We start from the raw sequence: 13,581 nt of genomic DNA on the forward strand, positions 1-13,581 counted from the left end.
GTAAAATATACAAGGTATACCGCAAAAAGTTAAATACAAAAGTTATAGGGTATTTAAATGTCTAGTACCTAGTAATAAATTCAAGTATCAGGATCGGTCATAAAGTTGTGGCACATAAAAAATTATTTTTTGTAAATGCAACCCCCTGTATATTATTGCATATTTCAGTTTTTCCTTCAATTTCAAGCAATATTTCTAATACACATAATGTACCTAAATTCAACCATTTCCGAATTATGAAGTTTTGATTATGAAATGTTAAACGAAAATTTTGTAATTTCCAGACTTAATATAATCTCATTTTATACATCTATAAATGCTAACTTGATAACGAATCTCAAATATTATTAAGTATCACAGTTTCCGCAAAATAGCATCGTTAAATGAAACCGAACACATCGAAATTAATTAAATCGAATTGTTTAAGTGATATTTGCAAAAGTCAATAACTCAGAAACGGTTGGTTTGAGGTACATTATGTGTATCTCGATTTTTTATTAGTATCGAAGGAAGAATTGAAATATGCAGTAATATACAGGGGGTTCCATTAAAAAAAAACTTTGAAGTACCACGACTTTATGACCGACCCTGTATACTTAAATTTATTACTCGCTAATAGATATTTAAAAACCCTATAACTTTTATATTTAACTTTTTGCGGCACCTCGTATATTTTACCTAATAATCGACCGTTTACATATCAGCGACCCTGTATAATTAACAATATTGTAATATTATGTATTTCTAATTATGTATCCAAGTTCTTCTCTTAATTCCTCGTGGGTGTCATGCTGTAATTATTGTGGTCCATCTATTGTCAGTCCTTCTCGTCAGGTGTCCTGCCCATTGCCACTTAAGGGATTTGATTCTGTTGATGACATCTATTACCTGGATTTTTGTCGTATCCACTCTATTCTTTTACGGTCTTTCTTGGTTATTACCGGCATATTTCGTTCCATTCAGCGTTGTGCTACCTGTAGTTTCCTTATAATGTCCGTTTTAAGTGTATAGGTTTCGCATGCATAGGTTATGAATGACTGGTAGTACATATTCATCGAATGTTTTGTTCTTTAGATAGAGTGACATTCTAGATTTTAATATGAAAAAGTTTCTTCCATATGTACTCGATACTAGCTTAATTCTTCTGTTGATTTCTGGTAGTAGAAGTCCTGAGCTGTGTATTAGTTGTCCCAAATATTCTTTTACTATTTCCAGTATTGTGTTTTATGTTGGAACGTCTATTCTCTCTACCACTTCGTTGTACATTACTTTAGGTTTTGCCAATTTCATTTTGATAAATAAAATCAGTGCTCAAAAAGAAAATACAAACGATTTTATTATTATCCGGCATTTAGTTATACTTTTGTTTTTTCTTTACTAATAACTGTAAACCTCTTCTATTTGCATTCACGTGCCTACATAAAGTGATAGTAATATGCTGGTATACCTAGTTAATGTTGTTTTTATCTTTTTAATACTTACACGTGAGAAAATTGTTTTTAAATACTACCAACGTTCGCAAACAAAAAAAAAGACAAGGATAAATACCGTTTTAAATATCATTCACGTGTTAAATTCACGTGAAAAGTTAATTTCCAATAAAATGTAACGCTTGATTAATATGGAAATTTCTCCTTCAGATAATATACGATAAGTGAAATTATACGGCCTTGCAAAGTAAATCTGTTGGTTTTTATTTTTTGTTATTTTTTATTGAGAAGCGGTTATGATCTTTTTGAATATTGATATTTTATGTTATAAAAAGGCTACTCTAAAAGTTTATTGGCTCTAAACTATAATATATAGGTGTGCCATTTAAAAATTTTAGATTTTTTAATTTTAAATAGTTGAAATTCATAAAGTTATTTTGAGCATATTTCTTTTCATATCTATAAAACTCCTCCAGATTTGAGTACACCAAATTCAGAAACAATAGCTACTCACCGTAATTATTTGCCATACCTGAAAACTTGTTTTATATTTAACAGTTTTAATACCTCTCAAACGAAATATTAAACTTTATCGTTGACTCACCGTGTACAGAGGGTCCCCTTTTGGTTGCAGCAGAGGGTTATCTCGCTTATTAGTAAAGATACCGTATGATCTAAAAAAACGGCGTCAAAGGCGACTGGGAAATGATAATCAATGATAATGTTGGCGAGGTCAATCTCTAGACGTCATTTACCAAAAATTGGCATCCAACTTGTCTAAAATTAACACTAAATAAAGAAAGATCAAAATGGATAGAACGTTTCCAGACACACAAATCTATTTCCAAAAATTCTTTTTTCTCAATACAAAAATAAATAACAACCTTCTTCTTTTTTAATGGCAGTAACCGCCATTCTTACTAACGGCTGGACATGTTTAAAAAAGTGTAGTTTGAAATGTTGAAAAAGTAATAAATTAAAAAAATATTTTTTACGCGGTAAAAATAGTTTTTCCCGCGTAAAAAATAATTTTTTACACGTAAAAAATAGTTTTTTGTGTGTAACAAATAGTTTTTTATGCGCGTAAAGAAGTTTCACTTCAATAAAGAAGAGATGAAGCAAAGTAAATGACGTCTAGGGCTTCACCTCTCCAAAATTATCACAGATTGTCATTCCCGAGCCGTGTTTGACGCCTTTTTTCGATCGTAAGGTATTTCATTTATATTCTACATTCTAATTATATGTTTTTTTTTGTAGTATAGTCTACGGCAACAAGATTTGTCCCTGTTATCACAACTGTGGTCGTTGAATGAGTCGATACAAGATTTTCGACAGATACTGCAAGACCAAGATCAGGACGACCCTGTTCTGTCACCGCCAACTCGCTCGCCAACGCCCTCTAGTGCCGACGAAGAAGACTTTTACCTGAGCGCCGCTTCGACTGTCTACAAACAATCCTCTAGTCTGATTGGCCGAAAACTTAGTGGTAGTAGCGCGGCTAGTGGTAGTGTAGGATAAGAAAAATAGTTAAAAACATTTTCGGTGGATTTTTCTAATACCTACATTAGTTTAAGGTTATGTAAAATAGTATGTGAATATTTCCTATTTTTTATGTAATAAGTGTTTCCAAAAAAAATTGTGAATTGAAGATTTAATAGTAAAGTATTAACGTTATTAACAATATTCAGATAAATCTGGTAAAACTGAAATATCATTACTAATTATAATACAATACTCCTTATAAAAACTATAATATATAGATGTACAGTGTGTCAGATAAAGTGCGCCTCATATGGAACTTTTTTATTAATTGATTTCTTGGTCAAATTTGACTGGGCATTATTTTTTTTTTTAAATAACGCCAAATCTAATAAAGTTTTTGAAAATTCGGCCACTGAACTCAAGGACTATAATATATTCTAAAAACAGTTCGATCGCGTCAAATCGTCGCCGTGGATGTTTACGTCACTCAGAGACCTTCGCTCGTCCGTCAAACATACAGTCTCTCCACAAAAAGTATCATTTTTACTCCTAATAAAACAATATACTATTTTTTTCCAAACGTCACCAAAGTATTAAGTTATTGTGACGATATAAAAAACTCATTTTAACGCCTAGCTATAAAAGTAAGCACTTTTACGCCTAAGGAAAAGTATGAAAATATATTCTTAAACTGGCCTAAAGTGTGAAATTCAACGAGCGTAACCATAGACTCTGCCATAGTTTCTAGATATATAATTACTTACAAGGTATTACTTTTAAATATCTTTATATTATTTGGAACGTTTGAAGTTGTTTAAAATATTTATTTGTGATGTTTGAAAAAAAAAGCATGTTCTATTCGGAGTAAAAATAACTTTTTGTGTCTCGACTGTATGTCAAACGTACAGCCTCGCCACAGAAGTATCATTTTGGCCCCTAATAAAGAAACTGATAGTTTACGACGTAGGAATCGAACTATCCTTATCTCTATAGTATTCTTGCACTGAACTAACTTTTCAACGATTTATTAATTTAAATGTCAAATTTGACAGATCCTCGAAAACAGCATGTTTAATTTAATGTCATTTTTATTGCAATTTAAAGCAGAAACTATTGTCGATGTCAAATTTCACCCAAGGACGTGCACAAAAAAAGGCCCATATAATTCGGACTTTATCTCTGATACTGTACAAATATTCTATGTAACTATTACAAATGAGAACATTTTTAATAATCTAGCCAAAATACCAGACAATTTTCATTCATAAACTGTATATTTTACTTTGACAACACTGTATGATTAAAAAAGGCGCCGCGTTTAAGTTTTTGTAGAAATGCCGAGCGATATCATTCACCATATAATTTTACATATAAAATGTCATCGTTAGTATTTCTATGATAACTGACGCCGTTTATATTTTCATCATATGGTATAATTTACATCAACATTCCAAATTGTCACACCTTGATATGAAAAAAAAATGAAATGTTAGCTTAATTTCAAATAGATATATTGTAAATACTTCTAAAGTAATTTATAAAATATTACCTGTAATTTTAATGAAATAAAAGTGTTAATTTTATAAGAAGTCTCATTATTCTTTGATAGTTTAGTTGAGAGAAGTTAGTTGTTAGTTGATAGAAGCAGAGCAGAAGCCAACATCAGCGACATCGCAATGGATCCAAGGCCTCCGAGTAAGGAATCAAACAGGATCCCAAATCCCAGCAACCTAACCTAACCTAAAGGGACACTCTGTATATGACAGTGTAAATGAAGAAATTTATTAAAAAATGGAAAATATATATTAAAGAAAATTTGTATAAAAACTAAGGAACTAAAATACACCATATTCTCATACATATATACCTAATAAATTGTAGTGCGAACGTAAAAATAAAAAGTATTTGTTTACCAACAAAAAAAATATTTTTTTAGTTTAATCCAATATCTAATTCACTTTGAAAATGATTTCATTATTCTATCTTATAATTAAGCAACGCTATTTTATCGTTCATCTACTTCTATTTTAATCCTTTTAGCGATCTTGATAAGCGGAATATTTTCTAGGGGATCTTCCTCTTCCTCTGAATTTTCAGATGACTCTTCTTCCTTTATATTTTTCCCTGAATTTTCATCTTCAGTTTCAGTACTGTTATTGTGAGTATCGGGGCTCTCGCTAGCGTCATCCAAACCGGCTGTCAATGGATCGATAAGATCACTAATCAATCGAATATTCGGAATATCTCCTTCGTTTCTATAACGCATCATCACCTCCTCAGACTCTTCAAGCTCTATACGGTCTGAGGCTAAGAAAAGAAAAAAGAAACTTATAAAAATCACATTTTAAAAGGTACAGGGCGTCCCATTTTCGTGTGTTTTACAGGGTTTCTTGTTAAAGAGTGAGATTACAGTTGAGGATTGGAATCATTGCACTGGACGCGCGTTTCGCTAACTATGTTAGCATCATCAGCAGCTTTTGCTGATAATGCTCGCATGGTTGTGGACCAAACAAGAGGTGTGATTACATTTGAGGTGTCAAGTTGCAAAACCTGTCTTATCTCAAAAATGTTGTTTTGAGATAATATTATGCAAAAACTGTTTTATCAAATGTTTGAATCGTTATTTTACAAAAAAAAAACGTGTCCACTGAGTGGAATCATTGTTTTGTATCTCGTTTTTCTAGAAATGAAAATTAATAATTCATTTTTAAAGAGAAAAAACACAAAAATAAATCGGATAAGGCGGGTTTTGTAGCAGTACGATGCATATTCTGGGATTTGCTACAGCAAGATATTTGCATCCTAACTTGATTTATTAGATATACTACTTTATTAAAATTAGGTAAGGATTTGAAATAGATAAGACATCAGTAGTAATATTACACTTGTGTAAAAAGCCTAAGAAAAAATGCGGTATTTGCAACAATAATGACAATAAAAAGTAAATATAAGTATATAAGAAGGATTTTGATGCAGTAACGTAAATTGTAGTGAATTTTATATAGCAATAGGCGACTTTTACTGCAATTTGGAACTATGTTTATATAGATTCCGCTACTAATACATGTCATTAGGCTATTTTTTTTTAATTGATAAGGCGGGTTTTGTAACTTGACGCCTCATATGTTTCCTAAAAATGTGTTTTAATCTTCTACTTATTAGTGACATCTATGATTAGTGAATTAGTGTTTTATTTAGCTATAAGTAGAGATACAAAGATGCTGTTTTACTTACTCACTTAGTGCTACTTTTTTGTTCTTTTCAAGTCCTTTCAAGTTAGGGTCCTTTTCAAGAATAACAGCTATATAAAGGTGCGTTTAGATTTAAGCACGCACGAGCTGAGCGTTCGCGTTCTCGGCTTCGTTTAAATTAAAAACTTATTTTTCGACGAATGAAGTGATCCACTGATGAAGTGATCCACGCGAACACCAGAGTTGTGTTGGTGAATGTACGCACGCACGCACACAAAACAAATTGCCATGCCGGTGCAAACTCGGCGTTCGCGAACTCAAAATCCCTTTGAGCACCGACCAAAAAACCGCCGAAAAAAGGGTGAGCGTGCGCGCACAGGCGTTTACACTAGAGCATTCGCGAAGGATCAGTGCGTGCGTGATCAAGTCTAAACGCACCTCAAGATAACTGCGAGGGGAGTCGAAAACTGCAACAACTTTAAATTCGCCCTGTATTTCAGAATCTAAGGACAAATATGTGTGTGTACAAAAAAGTAGCTTAGTGATGTGAAAACCGCATCTTTATATCTCTACTCATGAACAATAAACTCTGTTAAAAACACGAAAATGGGACACCCTGTACAATTATAATAGACTCTATCTTACGTCGAGATCTTCTCCTCATATATTTCAGTCGCGTTAAATCGGACAATATTCTTCTTCGGGCATTAATAAACCAATTTTCCACTTGCAACAATGATAAATTCGTCTCCTTCATTAACTGTTGCTTTTCCACATCTGTCGGATAAGGATGCTTAAAAACGTACATGTTTTTATGTAAAAATACTATATTTATTTAATCTATATAAAACTTACTTCCGTATGTCTAAATAACCACTTCTTAAGGTGATTCTTTGCTTTTGCTGGAAGATGCGGCCTTTTTGACAGAACGGAATCGCTCGTATTAACACTTTTCACTAGAGGTTAAATAAAAAATTGAATTAAATAACAATGAAATAACCAACGACTAAAGAATACAAGAACGCGTAACGCACATAAACGGATCGTTCAGCTTTCAAGTGTAAAGGTACGTCCATAGTGCACCGGCTTCCCACTTCTCGCTTTATCGCAGACTATTGCCCACTTGCACCGTTTCTATAAACTTTGTTTAAAGGCTAAACAGTGATTAACGATAATAAAATATGTATAGTTAATCACTGTTTAGCCTCTAAACAAAGTTTATACAAACGGTGCAAGTGGGCATAAGGGTACGAACATAGTGGAGGCAGGTTTCTGCTTACCGGCAACCAGGGCCGGCTCAGGGTACCTATTCTTGATCACTCGCATCTTCAAATATCGCTCACATCTCGCATCTCCGAAAAAGCCATATAACAATACACGTGATGCGTAACTTTGCGTATATGCATCACGTGTATTGTTATATGGCTTTTTCGGAGATGCGAGCAGGGTTCGGAAGTAGTTAATTAAGAGGAAATTTACCTGATTACCTAACCTAACCTAACCTAACCATATTCAAACGCCGCGCCGGCGCCGCATATAGGGGTATTTGGTCTATAAACCTGGCCAAAAGTGATATTTTTTTATTTTCATTTTTTATCTTAACTGAATACAAATCTATAAATACTAAATATAAGCACGTTTATTAGCTTTTTTTAAGTCGTAAGTTGACTATCAAATAAATAATATATTTCAATTATAAGTATGAATTATCTTGAGTGTACTCTGAATATTTCTAAGATTATAAAATAGTGGAATTGTTTGTAGTGCTTTTTTGCAAATTGTTTATAATAACTTGATCTTAAATCAAATCAAATTTCTCACGTCAAAAAACTCGCAGACACCAATTTTCATCCAAATATCGACGTTACTTCAGAAATTATTTGGAAAAAATGGAAATAAAAATGAAACTTCTACACCATATATCTCCGAAACCAAGCATTTTAGGACACACATTTATACGAACTTTTTTACTTATTTTTATCTGCAGAATATGCTGCCAAAGTTTCCGGAATACAGTTCGGACCACCCTGTATATTAGTACTTTTTTGTATCAGTTTAATATGAACATTATCACTACCTAATAAAAAGACATAATAGATTCCCACGGGATAGTTCCATGATACCAAATGACATTCCCGCTTCATACAAGCAGTTGTTAATGGCCACCACCTGCTTCAATGGCGCAGGTTTACGAAAAAAATAAGCCGGCCAACGAAGAGCGGTAAGCCGGTGCACTATGGACGTGCCTTAAAAGCAGTGAGAAGAAAGAACCAGGAATTACGTTTTTTCTAGGTTTTATATCATCTTTTGGTTTTTTTATTGAATTTGTAATTATTTTTCTGATATACTATACGTGCTGCCTAATAGTCCATACTAGTTTTGTATCTTTTGTTAACGTTTTAATACTTTTTTCTTTAAATAATCGGTATTAAAACCACCTAAAAAAGTAGTATCCACCACAGGCGTAGGCAAAACATTTATCAATAACACAAATAAAGAAATATTATTCATAACTAAATAAGTCTAAAAATTCATAACAGTAAGTACTAAATTAAATTTAGTAAATTCCCCAATTTAGTCGACACCTGGTTCCATTTACAAACTAATTTTGTGAGCTAAAAAAATTAATAATCCGTTTTATTATAAAAGCCCGACATGAAAAAAATAAAATTAAAAAGCATCCAAAAAATATTTAATTCTGCATTTTTTATGTTAACCCTCTGGCACGGCACTGGTGCTAAATACCTTTGGTCCTTGTATTCTTATGTCATTGAAAATAACAGAATAAATTCACTTACATTTCTGACACTGTTGATTGTGTCTTCGTAGATTTTGTAATGTTTTGAAGGCAACATTACAAAAGTTACAAATATAATCTTCCTCGTGGACTCGCATCTTGTGAATATGCATCAAAGAAACACTTGAAAATTGCTTATCACAACGATTACAAGACATGAGCTCCGAACCAATAATTTCTCTGGATTTTTTCTTTGCCGGTATTTTATCACTGTTTGTGTTTTCTTCTAAAGGAATAACATTATAAGTCGTAACTTTTTTTACATATACAGGATGATTCCTCTTCAAAAAAAAATGGAAAAAAGTTCTTATGAACATGTGTCCCGAAATGTATAGTTTTAAAGATACAGGATGACATTTTTTGTATTTATCTTAATCTCCAACTTTCTTGAAATTTATCAATGTTGTTTCTAGTACCAATGGCTTAATTTAAGCCTAGTTAAATTAAAATTTTTAACAATTGCGTCACAGGAGACACTTTATCGAAAATAATTGAGAAAAAAAAGTGCGCCTATGACTTTTCTTGGAATTTTTATATTTCCTTTAGATAAGGTAACTAAAAAATCAACTTTTTTTCACTTGTGTAATATGCCTATCTAGAACTGTTTTCCAGAAAAAAAAAATAAAGCCAATTAATTGCAGGTCTCTGGAAACTATTAAACAAAAACTTTCAAAAAATAAATTTCAACTCGCAACTGGAGAGAACTATTAAAGTACTTGATCCCCCAAATTACAATTCTTAACACTAATTTTCAGTGCTACGGACAGAAAATCCAAAAAATAACTTTATTTAAGATAATTACAACATATTTTTTAACAGCTTTACCATCCTGTATTCGTAAAACTATTCATTTCCAGACCCATATTTATCAAAACTTTTTTTCATATTTTTTAATGAGGAATCGAAACACCCCGTGTATGAACCTGTATACCAACCTTCAAAATTCGACTCAGATATATTTAAAAACTCTGGCTCTCTTGGATCAGATGAAGGGACCGACTCAGTAGCAGATGATAATAGATTTGAAAGCAAGGATACTGGCTGCTCAGCTACCTCGATTTTTGGTAATATTGCGACTGGCTTCTTGTGGGGAGATTCTCTAGTAAAATAAATAAATCAATCCAATATCCATTGGCTTTACTAAGAGGGCGTCCATTAATTTCGTGAGTGAAATCAGGGCGTCAAGCGGAATCTTACTAAATAAATATCAAGTGGCTGATAGAGGGGGTAGCGATAGCGGTTTCGGTAAATATTACGAAATTTTTTCGGTCAAAAAAACAGTGCAAAAATGTGAGGAAATCAGATTAATTTCGCATATACAGTGTGTCCCAATATTCCGTGGACATATAAAATTATACATATACTAATATAAATAATACTTACTAATAAAAATAATAAATAATAGCAAATATTCAAAAACTACTACTTATTTTTGGCACAGATTAGGTATACTATAGCTTTGTTCGGGTTCTTGTTATTACCGATCCTGAACCGTCCTAGAACTCTGCAGCGCATGCGCAAATGAAATAATGTCCTCATATTTCCTTCTGCGCATACGCATCACAGTTCTAGGACGGTTCAAAATCGGTAATAAGAGAAACCCGAAGTAAGCTTATATGTATACAGATAAAAATCTTATCCCTAATAATAATTGGTACGAAATTTTTTTTGTATGACGATGTGCAAACGAGTCAAATTTCCTGTGCGCAAAAATAAACTCGCGTAAAATAACAATAAACAGTGTAATAGAGAGATATCGCTAAACCGAATAGCGTGCATGGACGTTAATATAAGGATGTTATTTCCTTTACGTGAGGTGGAAAGAATTTTTATCTGATCGGAAAGAATTCTGTTCTCGTCGCGTCCGCTATTTAAACTTAACCTAACTTTGAATTTAAAACTTTGAAATTGTTTTGTTTACTAGGTATTTCAAAACTAAAGGGCTAAAGTGCTTATTTTCAGTACTTTATTGTTCAACGTCTGCCAGTGGGTTTAGGGCAACAAGCAACAAATTCTCTTAGAAGAGCTAAGTCGTCATCTGCTGTAAACCTAAGCCTCTTTATAGGTTCTTTAATAATGGAAGAGGTGGAATCCATATTTTGGGCCATTTTATTTAATTAAAACTTATCCTATATTTACCTAATAAAACTAAAGTAATAATTCAAAACAATTCAAACATAACCTAAAATAAAAGATCCCGCCGCTCGGCGCCGGCCGGCCCCGGTTGTCAAATGTACCCGCACATGCCCATTTAAGCAATTTTTGAACGTTATTTAGAAATAGCGCTTGATGTAATTGATCCGCAAATTACGTCAGGCGGTAACGTTATTAGCGGGTGTTGCGTTAAAAATTGACTCGCGCATATCGTAACCATGATAAGGTACGCGTAAATACTGCATGTCGCTATTCGGTTTTCCGATATCTCTCTAATAACTGTGCCGGTCAGGCGCTGTTCACAATTTTAGAGGCCATAAGTGGGCGTGCAATGTGCGCAAACTAGTATCCTAACTAGTGCCCGATTCCGAAAATTGAAACCACGAAAAACTATAAAGAAAAAACAAAGTTTATAATCTGTATGATCTGTGTTTTTGGAGTCAAAATAAGTTCTTTGGATACAATTTACCTCTATACAGAAGTGCTTCGTTTGTCCGCTAGAGGGCATCAAACTTTAAAAAAATAAACACAATTTTTCAGATATTTTAAGAACCGTTACTCGGATTTGAATGTGATTTAGGGTGTCTATGTTTTGTCAATTGCTTTAATATATGGCTTTCACAAAAGTCAAGAAAAAGTACGGGAAGGGTTAAAACTACCCCCACCTCCGTCGGCCGTCGGTGAAGGTGGAAAATATTTATACTAATATTTATGTAGGGGTGGGGGTAGTTTTCACCTTTAGCGTATTTTTTCTTGATTTATGTGAAAGTTAAATGTTAGGGCACAACATAGACACCCAAAATCTCATTCAAATCGGAATAACGGTTCTTAAAATACCTGAAAAAATGTGTTAAATTCTTTAAAGTTAGATGCCCTCTAGCGGACAAACGAAGCACATTTGTATAGAAGTACCGTATGTTCGAATAAAAACGGCGTCAGCGATAGCTATGAAATGAAGATCGCTGTAATTTTATATGTGAAATTATAATGGGAAATGTCATCGATCGTCATTTCCAAGCCAACTGGACACCGTTTTTTCTTGATCATACGGTAAATTGTGCCCAATGAACTTATTTTGATACCAAAAATACATTGTAGCTCTATGTCCACGGAATATTAGGACACCCTGTATACTGAAAATAATTTTTTTTAAAGATCTCACGTGAGATTAGGGGAAGGGAGAGGGTGTCAAGATAAATGGGGGATGGGGGTGAAAAAATACTCAAAAACACCTCATGTAATTTCTAAGTACCTTTGAATTTCTGATTCGTATTTAGCGGCCTTGGGTAAACTTGAAGTATCTATATCGGCGAGATTATACATTAATGTTTTTGAAGGATGGCTTTCGACGTGCTGCCTAATTTTTTTCTCTACTAGGAGGCATCTTGACTTAAAAACGTACGATGATTTCAGGGCTGTTCGACAGTTATTGCAAATAACTGGATTCGGTATTAAGTCCAAAGCCTAAAATGAAAAAAAAATTACCATGTGTTATTGTAAGAAATTTAACATTTTAAATATGCTCGTATTAGCTAAAACCAGTTAGTCTGGCATTTTATCGATTTTTAAAACTTTCACCCGATTTCGTTCAGCTTCACCATTTCAAAACCGACTGTTCCCGCCTTAACTGCTACTTATATGCCCACAGTGCCCACAGAAAACACTTTAACGAGAATTTTCGGCGTTTACAGTGCCATCTCTCGCTATTGTTCATTATCAACTACGATATGATCGAAAAAAAAAACGGCGTCAGCGACGGCTATGAAATGAAGATCGCTGTCATTTTATATATAAAATTATATGGAGAATATCAACGATGTTCACTTCTAAGCCAACTGAACGCCATTTTATTTTCGATCATACGGTGTATTCTCCCTATAGAAATTTGCTATTCCCAGTTTAGTTATGAGAATATAGAAATCTGCTTTCCATTAAGGTTCATTGTTTCGTTTGTTATCGAGAGATGTCGCTAGCGGTCCATGGCTGGCTGGAGCTGTTAAATTATTTAATTAAATGGAATAATATGTAAAATAAATACTGACAAGCACCTTTAACACCTATCTAGAATTATTTGCTTTAACTTATGAATAGAATACAGTCAATAAAGTGTAGTCATATTCCTTTAATGTATTAAATGTGTTGAAATGAACAGAAAAGTAAAAAAAACTATTTTAAACAGAATTTCAAAATAGCTGTAAACGGAATAGTAAAGAATTACCCGTAATTACTTACCATTTCTGGTATACATGTCGTCAACTGGTCTCTGTAAGGCATAAAGCCTGTGAAACTCTCAACTGCATTGATGTTGAAGTATTTTGTACCTCTTTGCAACTTTGTAAGACATAAACGACAAACTTTTGTCATTTTCTCCTCTTATGGTATACCCCTTTTATTTATAATACACACTAGGTAGCTAACTGAAACGCTTTTTTATCGAAAATACCAACAATACGTTACATAATCAATAAAAATATTTTGGAGAAAATAAAATTGACGTCTCCATTTGGAGGTTGGAGAAATGACATTT

The 13,581-nt window shown here is 33.1% G+C and overlaps 2 protein-coding genes across 3 annotated transcripts in view; one reads left to right on the top strand and one right to left on the bottom strand.

Moving 5' to 3' along the window:
* The window catches only part of LOC115886269, a 27,106-nt gene extending 22,611 nt beyond the window's left edge, over positions 1–4,495 (top strand). The window contains exon 5 of the mRNA XM_030905395.1: positions 2,688–4,495. Coding sequence (XP_030761255.1) covers positions 2,688–2,948 — 261 coding nt within the window. The 3' untranslated portion in view covers positions 2,949–4,495. The remainder of the gene's footprint in view (positions 1–2,687) is intronic.
* Positions 4,008–13,578, bottom strand: LOC115886361 (BEL1-like homeodomain protein 1). 2 transcript variants are annotated; one of them, XM_030905577.1, is made up of 7 exons: positions 13,287–13,578; positions 12,307–12,518; positions 9,836–9,999; positions 8,902–9,123; positions 6,959–7,059; positions 6,749–6,896; positions 4,008–5,219 (listed from the first exon to the last, which is right to left on the bottom strand). In XM_030905577.1, the coding sequence occupies exons 1-7, from the start codon at positions 13,416–13,418 to the stop codon at positions 4,918–4,920; spliced, it is 1,281 nt and encodes a 426-aa protein (XP_030761437.1). In that variant the 5' UTR covers positions 13,419–13,578; the 3' UTR covers positions 4,008–4,917. The 2 variants fall into 2 exon arrangements, with proteins under 2 accessions (XP_030761437.1, XP_030761360.1); XM_030905500.1 differs by having other exon boundaries at positions 8,902–9,126.
* Positions 13,579–13,581: the final 3 nt, after the last annotated feature.

This window comes from Sitophilus oryzae, unplaced genomic scaffold, assembly GCF_002938485.1.
Source record: "Sitophilus oryzae breed Bouriz unplaced genomic scaffold, Soryzae_2.0 scaffold_1002_pilon_pilon, whole genome shotgun sequence".
NCBI classification, from domain to species: Eukaryota; Metazoa; Arthropoda; class Insecta; order Coleoptera; family Curculionidae; genus Sitophilus; species Sitophilus oryzae.